This window comes from Cicer arietinum, chromosome 6, assembly GCF_000331145.2.
Source record: "Cicer arietinum cultivar CDC Frontier isolate Library 1 chromosome 6, Cicar.CDCFrontier_v2.0, whole genome shotgun sequence".
Taxonomy (NCBI): Eukaryota; Viridiplantae; Streptophyta; class Magnoliopsida; order Fabales; family Fabaceae; genus Cicer; species Cicer arietinum.
The window spans coordinates 50447673-50458596 of NC_021165.2; the positions used below are offsets into that span (position 1 = coordinate 50447673).

At 28.9% G+C, this 10924-nt stretch overlaps 1 protein-coding gene across 1 annotated transcript in view; it reads left to right on the forward strand.

Moving 5' to 3' along the window:
* Positions 1-9312: 9312 nt before the first annotated feature.
* The window catches only part of LOC101510832 (GCN5-related N-acetyltransferase 10, chloroplastic), a 2629-nt gene continuing 1017 nt past the window's right edge, over positions 9313-10924 (forward strand). The window contains 3 exon segments of the mRNA XM_012717391.3: positions 9313-9834; positions 10517-10569; positions 10838-10924. The exon segment at positions 10838-10924 is cut by the window's right edge and continues 20 nt beyond it. Coding sequence (XP_012572845.2) covers positions 9454-9834; positions 10517-10569; positions 10838-10924 — 521 coding nt within the window. The 5' untranslated portion in view covers positions 9313-9453.

Consider the following 10924-nt stretch of genomic DNA (forward strand, 5'->3'; position numbering starts at 1 on the left):
GCTAGAAACATCAAGATTATGTCGAGAAAGTATATCACATACGTCTTCTTTCAGAGTTAAAGTTGTAATGTATTTAACATGTGCCACACAAAAAATCGCTTTTGTATTAAACCAAATTTGTCAACAAATCTTAACACAAGAGACATTTGTTCCTTTTTTGATTAATTACGAGCTTCATCTACAACGATGCAAAATTTAGAATTACCAATTTCTTTATAGATATGTTTTATCACCCTACTAGAAAGAATATGCAAGAGCTCTTTTTGAATTTGATGTGAAGTATACTTGAAATTATATGGAGTATTTTCCAACACAACTTTTGCAACTTCATCATTGTAAGTTGCCAAGAGTTTTATCAATTGAAGAAAATTTTCTTGATTTCGTGACCCGCTAGTTTCATTATGTCCCCTAAAAGCACAAGTTTGAAGTGTTAACCAACAAACAATGTCAATTGATGTTTTGAAACGTATTTGATTCTTCAAAATTTGTTCCGAGCTTTGCACTTGAAAAGTATTCCAAAGATGTGCAACTTGATTCAACAAATCTAGACAAGATTTCATTGCATTGTTGTGTGGTGAGCAAGGATCCATCTCTATGTGTTTGAGAAAGACGCAAAAATTTTCATTTCTAAAACCCATACCAATGAAGGCATTTGATCAGGGACGTCCACTTGGTTTTTTGTTAAATAGATAACATGGTAAACAATATGTAGCATCTTTAGAAGGTGAATATTCTAGCCACGAAGAAAATATGTTAAATCAAGCATATTGAAACCGTCTTGGATGAACCTTGTTGCCAAATAAAGGATATTTTTCTAAAATTATTTGATAAGAACTAAATTTTAGATAAGCTCTTCATATTGCATCCAATTGATTTGGTGGATATTATCGAATTTGAGGGCGCTTTTCAAGGTCACGTTCTAAACATTTCTCAAAATCATCTTTGAAAATTCTAGGAACCTTGAAAAGATGATTCTCATTTTCTTCAACTCTTGGATTTTCAAAAATAGTTTCAGATGTAAAAGTTATAATTTCTTTATCTCTTTCACTCTTTCAAATTTTTCTTTTGTTAAAAGAATCAATTCTTTTACTCTTCTTCATTCTCACAAACTTCTTTAATACAAATAAAAAAATTAAATAAATCAACAAATAGAACCACTTGAACTGCCATATGCAACAAAAAAAACTCCATAACATAACATGCATTAGAATTTAGAACAAAACAATATTAGTGAGCAGTCGGGCACAAATTGGAAATTTATAACAAAATAATATCAGTGGAAGCCGAACCATTTGACGAACGACTGAGGCAAGGCGAGCAGTGAACAGCAATGGCGATTTTGTAAGCAAGACTCAAGAGGGAGAGAGAGGAAGAGGAGAAGATACAAATTTTAGGATTTTAGGTATTATTGTAATTTTTTAATTTTAATAAGGGCGTTTTGCTCACCTAGCAAGGATGAGACAACGAACAAAAAGACCGCAAGATGAGAGTCCGAATCAATTCTTAACTTAGTCAAACCTCTATCAAGGGCATACTTAATATCTTTAAAAATAGTCGAAAGTTTTGCACTGATAATCTAACATATATGTGCTAAAATTCCAAACATGAAGCCACCAAATGGTCTCTCACTACCCCATCATATGCAACTTTGTGGTCGAAGTTATTAACAATACTATTACAATCCAGAAGCAACCAATCTTCATATGGAGCTTCCTAATTTGAATATATAATTAAAAAGGAAAAGAAAAATATGAAAAAAAAGCAATGAATCCTAAATCTAACTAGAATCACTAAATAAAAGAGGGAGTGGGCATGACGAGGATAAAAAAGAGAGGAAAAAGGAGAAAAGAAACAAAAATCAAGAGGAGAAAAGAGAAGAAGAAAGAGGAAGAGATCGAGATAGGAAAAAAAAAAGGCAAAATTTTATCGCACGATGGTCGTGTTTCACGACATTCAGAAGTATCATTGTCACTCCAACGGCGATGACGGTGATAACCCTTCTTTCTTTTTTGGTCCAACCTTCGATTGCTACTTATTTCTTCTTTTTACTTAGAAAAAGGTTTGACATTTGAACTTGTATTCTGATAGCTTTTCTTCATATGTATATTTTTCATTATTTTTAGTCTTATTTATCTTTAATCATTCGTTAATTTAAGGATCTACTTGATATAGTTTTTCGATTTTAATTCTTGAATTTAATGAATATTTATATTCTTATTTCCTTGATTAAGTGGAGATTTTTCATAGTTTTGCATTGTTTCATTGTTTTAGTGTAGTGCTGGATTTTGGTGAGAAATCAACATGACATATGTGGATTATTTCAGTCATATTTGGAGTTGTATATGTCCAATTGGAGTAAAATCAAATGTATTTGAAAACTAATATACCACGGCTACAACTTTCACGAAGACAATGGAACCAAATTCAGACTCCAAAGAGAAGAAAAATACAATAAATTTCAGACACATATTATGTGCGCTGGAGCGCAAATGCTTGTGCATGTGCATATTTCTATAGTAATTTGACACTTAGAGGAGGGACGTATGATGCACAGGGGAGCTTGACACATTAGGACGTGTGAGTAAGTTGTCCACCACACCTTATGTTGAGACGGATAGTTCATTTTTGTGGTGGTCGTTTGGAGAATCCTTTTGAAGAATTGAAGGAATTAAAACAATCTGGATCTGTTGAGTATTACATTGCTGAATTCGAATTGTATTCTTCACAATGTGGCCGTTTACCATAACAAAAGTTTCTTGGTTATTTCATCGGTGGTTTACGTCATGACATTCGTTCTCGTGTACGTACCTTCAGGTCTCATAATCGTTACTTAGCGATGCAATTGGCTCGTGATGTTGAGAGTGAATTTGCTGCTGTTTTGGGGCAGGGATCTAGACCTCGCTACAAATTGGGTCAAGGTTCTTGGGCCCAATTTCAAAAATCTAATTGGGCCAATCGCAAAGGGGAAAAGGACATATTTGCAAACCCTAACCAGACTAGCAACAATGTAGGTAAAATGCGTATCGGGCTGGGTCATGGATCTCAAATCGGGTCAACACACCCTCCCAATTCTACTCCTCCTTCACGTCTTAACTCTGGTGACGTTTCACGTCGTCACTCACGCGACGTTCTCCATTTACCAAGCGCATAGGTTAATGAGCGTCGGGCGAAGGGACTCTGTTAGAGCATTAAATTGTTCCCACAAACGATTTTGTTATCATCAAAACAACTGAGGGGCTTATTTCTTCAAATCAACTTGGTTCCAACATTTTTTACTCTTCTTCATTCTCACAAACTTCTCTGATACGAATAAAAAATTTAAATAAATCAATAATTCAGAGATTCAGTCATAGTCAAAATAATGCAAAAATAAAGGGAGCCACAAATCAAAGTCATAGTCACAAATAAAAATATACTTGTCACAAATAAGAAAATTATTATCAACAAATCAGAGTCAAAATCACAAATCAAAGATTCATAATGATGCAAAAACATAATCAAATTCAAACTCAATTTATTATCAATTGAAACAAGTTATCAAACTCAAAGGGAGTATCCCAAATCAGTGACTCACATCAGTGGTGACCAAAATACTCTAATTTGGGGCATTGGGCAAGCAACAATAGTGGCAAAGTCGTGGAGACCGCCCCTTGCGCGAGGGCTGACCGAGGAGGGAAAGCAGTGGCAATCAGAGACGAAGACACGAAGTGAGGACTGAGGAGCAGAGACGACGGTATGCAATAATGCTTTTTGCCTCGAGGATTGGCATTGTTACTTGCGGACGGTCGACAACATTAACCACATATGTAGCATTTATAGTACTTAAAACAATAGTATTTTTTTAGGGTTACGTATGTTTTTAGGCATAAGTTGTGGAAAGAACAAATTTCACACATAAGTTGTTCTAAACTTGTGTCATTGGGCGTGCCAATCTATTTATGGTGATTTTTGGTCTAGGAAAATTCAACAAAATCTTAAACGCAAATAAATTTTTAAACTAGAGCAACTATGTGAGTCCAAACAAGGAAATAAGCAATCTTACATGAAGATGGTAATTTTAAAAGCGTTTAAGGATTAAATTGGGTAAAAAAAATTAATGATTGTTGACTTAAAAGGAATGTTTGTTAAAAGAAAAAGAACAATTGAGTTAAAGACCAATAATTTAAATTGACGTTAAATGAAGTGTATGAATTTAAAATGATAATAATAAAAGATGCAAAAAAGAATAAATAGAACAAAAGATTATATTGAAATGTCAACTTAATGTAAATTGCTTGAAAGATGAAAGTTATAAAAAAAATTAAAGATTTGCAAGATATTTTTAAGCTCTAGTTTAGGAGTAGACTTGGACATGTTTGATTTAGTTCTCAAAAACAGTTTTTTAGTTTTTTAAATTAAAAAAAATTAAAAACTTGTTTGAACACGTAATTTTGTAAAACTGTTTCTAGAAATTATTTTTTATTTTGCTCTTTTTAAAATGAAAAAATCAAAACACCTAAAATATATTTTGCTTTTCAATTTTTACTATTCATTTTTTGTACTCCAAACAAACGATACTAAAAAAGAGGCGGAAAACATGTCATTTTCATTAATGGCATCTTTGTAATTATTATAAAGTTTACTTGTAATTTTTTTTCAACCGGTGATTTGTTTACTTTAGTTGTATTCACATTTCATGTGTACCTTCAATTATAATAGATGCAAGTGTTCTCAAGAGTTGGAATAATAATGGGATTTAGTTCAATTTATTTATTTTTTCCTTTTAAAATCTCATTTGCTTTTTAATTATTAAAACAATTTTGTTTGAAATTTTTTCAAATATTTAATATTATAATTAGCAAGTATACGATTTTTGATAAAATAGTAAAAATATTGAATCTACGATAGTTGTAATTTATTAGTCAATTAATTTAAAATAAATTAAATTAAAAAAAGAGTTTAGTTAATTTTAATTAAATTATAAAAAAACTTATGTTGTAGTGCATTTGCGCTGTTTAAACATTTTTTTCTCAATGAATCAATTGTGTATTAGTTGAATTATTATATTTCAAAAAATATATCTTTTTTTTACTTTTTATTGTTAAATATAAAAAATAGATTAGATTCAAATTAGTTTTTTATTCTGATCTTTAAAATTATTTTAAAAAAATTAGATTGCCAAACAACTTTTCTCTTTTTCTCTTCTCTAAAATAATTTTTGAAAATTGGATAGTCAAACGGATTTTATTTTTATAATCTTTTTAAAAATTCATTTTTAAAACTAATTTATAAAATAATTTTTAAAAACTAAAAATGAGAAGTGTTTCAAACAGGCCCTAAGTATTGTATTTTACTGAGAGAAACAGTTTTATTAATTTATTTGGGTACAAGACAATTTTATTAATTTAATAACTACTCTTCATACTTTTGGAACTTCCTTTGATGTGGCATCTCAAAAAAGCAAATATATATGTCCCTTATAGAATACAGCTCGTGTCGATGCATAATAAAACAAACAGTTCCATTAGTTTATCTCTTCCAATATTGTCTTATACCAAAAAATTTAGAAATAAATTACATTTTAGTAATAAAATTTACACAAACATTGTCTTTCAATTGTAACACTGCAGTAGAGAAAAGTTTTCATGAAAAATCGTTGCAATAGTCAAGATTAAAAAAAAAATAAGCCAGAAATTTTAATTTGAATCACTTTCACAAATTTGACAAAGTCCCACATTTGTGAGGTGAGTTAATACATTAATTTGTTGTTGGCAACTAGGAAGTGTGAGAATATTAAGATTAAGTTACCAACGGTTTTACTTGAGTTTGTTATCATTGATTGGATACTTAAAAAGAGGATGCTCAATCAACTATTATTCTAACTCCTTTTAGAAATCTAAAACAAACCACATGGGAAGAAAGATACTTAGGTGACTTAATTTGTTGTGAGAGGTCAAGGTAAAGTTGGGTGGAATTTATAATGAAGCTACATGGACAACTTCAAAAGCCTAAACAAGAATCCATATTATACATGCTTTAACTTAGCTTTTTCACATGCCTGTTTTTTGAACTTTGGAATCTTTAGATGCTAATTAAATTTGCTAAAGCAAAATATATTCCAGAAAAATATTCATAAATATATATTTTTAGTATGAAGACGAAATCACAATTAAGTAGTACCAATAAAAGGTGGAATAAAGACAAATGACCATAAGAAGATTAGATTCCATGAAGTCTTATTGTTAAGAAATTTGTGACAATTAAAGACAATATATTGTTGACATTTTAAAACATAATATAAAAATATCACTTAAAAGTAAAATAAAGGACCAACTCAGAAAAAAAAAATATAAAGGACTAAAACGTTATCTGAAATTAAGTTAAAGGACCGCGGATGTAATTTAGCCTATAATATTTTATGATTGGATTTAAAATATTTGAATAAATTTTAAATTTAATCATAACAATATCATTTATTTATCGACATATTTTAGTTAAAGCGTAGGTAACGGGTATGGGTACGGGTACTTAGGTACCCAGAGGGTAAGGGTATAGGTATTAACATTTATACCAAAGAGGGTACATGCACAAGTATATGTGTTTTTTTAAACCGCGGGTATGGGGACGAGTACTATAGTACCCTACCCATTGCCGTCCCTACTTGAGGGCGACATACATCTTGTTTTTACCATTGTCGGTATGCATTTGTCGAGTGTCCATTTTACATCAATATGTTATCTGCTTTTCGACTCTTTCGTTATTGTTGATAGCCATACAATTTTAAAATATTTGACTTTTTCTTGACTTCCAACATTGTTTCCTTGTTGAACCTTTAAGTCTTTTTCAAGAGACTTTTCAAATTTTTCAATAAAAAAACCCAACTTGTCGAACCAACACAAATAAGTCACTATATCAATGTAAAGACAGATGAACTATTAATTTATACTTTTAAATAGTATTGTGGGTCATCATTAGTGTTTTGAGTGCCTTTTAAACATTAGTTCATAGAAAACTTAAAATTTGTGTGATATATTTGATGAGAATATGAAAATAAGGTAATCAAAATTAAACCGAACATTGAACTCTTAGATAAAGATTCAAGATTTAAAGGTTTGACTAAGATTAGACCGACATCAAATTAGTATTAATAAAGTATTTGAAATTTTATTTTTAATATAATATACAAATTAATAATATACAAAAATTAACATAATATTCATGACTTCGCACATTAAAAACTAATTTGTCTAACTCTTTTTAGTATTTCACTTGTGAAAAAGGAAAAAAGTGTGATCAAAACTAGTCAGAGAAAAATATTATTAAAAATTAGATAAGATAAGTGAGAGAAAAAAAAAAGAGATCTATTATATTTGATTTATTTATTTTATATTTTTTTTTATAATTTTTAAAGATGATAATTATTATCTATTTTGAATTTATGATCTTATTTTATCCCTAAAGTCAAAAACATGATCGTATTTTATCCCTTGCAGTGTTTGTCATTACAATCTTAACATTCAAGACACTTGTGGGATGGTTTAGTTTTTATTTTTATATTTTAAGCAGCAAAACTTTATATAATAATCGGATAACAATTAACCCTGCTCTTAGTTTTATATAGAGTTGTAAAAAATGCTCCCAACTCTAAGGCTCTTTAATTTTTTAATTTATTAAATTTTTAATATTAGGTTCCTATCAAAATAATATTTTTAAAGTTCCGACCCATTATTTCATAGGGTTTAAGGGGCTTATAGACCACCAATATTTTGTTAATTTTGAGACTTTTTTTTTTGAAAAAATTTCAAAATTTATTTTATTCAAAAAAATATAGAAAAGAATTAAAAAATATTTTTTTCTCAAAAAAAATTGTGAGAAAAATAAAAAAAAATCGAAGATAAAAAAATTGTAAACCGGAAATTTTTTTATTGAAAAAAAAAATCAAAAATTTGTTATTGGTGAAAAAATCGAAAAACTTTATTTCTCGAAAAAAAAATAATTTTTTTTTTGAAAAAGTGGGCCTATAGGCCCACTAAGCCCATAAATTTTTAGGGACTTTGTGTGGGGGGCTTTGTTTATGGGACCTTTTAAATTATAAATATTTTGCTCCTCCAACATATGGCCTCGGGCCAATAATTAAGGGACTTGTCAAATTGACGGCTCTAGTTTTATATACCAGATTGCCCTACTTTTTAGGCCCAATAGGAGGTCGCAACGAGCTGAAGAAAATTCTGAACGAGCTGAAGAAGATTTTGAATTGAACCTACTTGGAGGTCGCTGGCCTAGGATGTGACCTCCTACTATGGTTGATTTTTTGTTGTTGTCGTTTTATGTATTATTATATGAATTAAATATATTAATAAATAATTAAATTAATAAATAAAAATAATAATAATAATAATAATAATAATAATAATAATAATAAATACATTAATAAATAAAATTAATAAATAATAATAATAATTATATTGTTATTATTATTATGATTAAAAATGATTATAATTAAAAAGTAGGGCAATTTATGATTATGAATTTGCTAAAATTAATTTGATAGTTACTAAATTTGCTACTTACCAAATTGAACAATAAAAATTAATCGCAAATTTGCTACTTACTAAATTAGCAATAAAAATTAATCGCAAATTATCTCATTTAGTAACTAGCAAATTTGGTAAGTATCAAATTAATTTTAGCAAATTGATTAATCATAAATTGCCCTACTTTTTAATTATAATCATTTTTAATCATAATAATAATAAGAATATAATTATAATTATAATTATTTATTATTATTTTTATTTATTAATGTATTTATTATTATTATTATTATTATTTATTAATATATTTGATTCGTATAATACATAAAAATCAACTCTAATAGGAGGCCATCCTGGGCCAACGACCTCTAAGTAGGTCCAGAATCTTCTTTTTGTCACACCCTAAGTCAATGACTTCCTATTGAGTCCAAAAAATAAGATAATCTAATATATAAAATTGAAAGTATAGTATTTTAGTATATAAAAAAAAAAAGGATATATTAGAAAAAAAATTCACAATTAGCTAGGAACATGCCAGTCCTATCTTCCAAAGCTTTCCATTCAGCTCAAACAATGCGGCTTATGGAAGTTTTTTGAAAGAAAAAAAAATGGTATTGACCTCTAATAATTGTTATGAATTGAACGGAAGACAGGTCTAGTTTCTGGTCCAATCGATTCAATCCGGTTGTAACTTCCTTGAAAGTAATAACCAATCGAAAATAAAAATTTTTTGGTTGACATGACTACACGTGGATTCTAAAAAGATAAATATAATTGGTAACCAACTAAAAGAGAGGCCACACAAATATAATGGTCCCACTTTAAATCCTGTAATGGATTTTCAGATAATAAAAAAATATATCTAAGTAGAAACTGAGTATGAGCATGACCAAACTAGGCTATGCAGCCTAACTTTGCCATTTTTTAATTTGGTTTATAAATGGCTAATTTAATAACAAGCAACAGCAATACTTGTTATAAACTAATTATATGTTCAAATTTGGGGTATAGTGTTAGAACAAGACCAAAAAATGCATGCTACCAAGTTAGAAGAGAAGCTTGGAGTGGTTCACAATGCTGCAGCAGTAACACAAGTAGTTCACAACAATTATATTTTGGTGATCAGAAAGTTAGGTTCGAGATTGAGAATGATGGTGAAAATATGAAGCAAAATTTTGAGTCTTTGGTGTGTGAATATGGTTGGAGAATAAGGAGATTAATTGAGAATGCTGATGAAATAAGATTGGCAGTTCAAGTTCAAGCTGAAGCTTTTCATGTTCCTGTGGCTCTTTTCAATGACTTGTTCTTCCAATTCTTTAAGGTTTTGCTTCTTTCCTTTTTGTTTTTTTTTTTTTTTAAAAAAATTGTAGATTCGAATCCATGCCAAATGAAGTTATGGGACTTTTTTCCTTTTATCAATGCCTACATTTTCTCTTCATTTTTATATATTTTGTATATGGAATTTTCTTTTTTTATTTCTTAAAATTTTGCTTACATGGTAACAAGATTTAGAAATGAGATGGAACTTGTGTGTAGAAATTGTTTGATCTAAAGTGAAATTAGGGGATTACATGGTTTTCATCCCAATAAACTTGAAGAGGGCTAAATTTGATCATAAAGTATAGAAATACTTTAAATAATTTTTAAAATTGAAAATCATGGATGACGTTAATTCTTTTAACTCGGTTAATTTAACTCTAGGTCAATTTAGCTTTTAAGAAAAAAACTTTCCAAATGAACTAATGTAGTGGCCAATTTTACATCTTCAAAATCCCTTTAGAAATTTTATATTTCAAAAATCAAATTGTCTTGACCCTCCAAATTCAAGAACTAAATTAATAATCACTACGGTATATCATATTAATCTTTATATCAATTTTTTTAGTAAACTTTTATGTCAAATTTTTAAATTATAAATTTTGACCATCAAAGACCCACCACATTATTAATTTATTTGCATATAGGTGGTTATTTAATGTTTTATCCTGTCTTGACCCAAATAGGCTGAAGTACTTTCGGGGCTCCTATACAAGCTTAAAAACTCACCTCCCGATAGGTACATTTGTTATTCCTAAACAAGCTTATGTTGATTGTCATTCATCAATATTAAATTTGTGAACTTAAAAAATTATCTTTTTAAAGGAAAAACTCACGATGATCATGAAGCATGAAAAACTTTAAAACTATTATTCTTTCAGTTTCTTTTTATTTCTTTTTATAATTTAATCAATAAAATAATATGAATTAAATACATATGACTCAATTATAACTTAAATATCTCTTACAAAAATAATGACGAAGTAGTAACGTATAATGTTATTTAGGTATGCTTGTTTGGTGGCTGAGCTAGAAAAGAATGAACAAGATTCACCAAAACAACTTGTGGGTGTCATTGATGTCACAGTCATGAG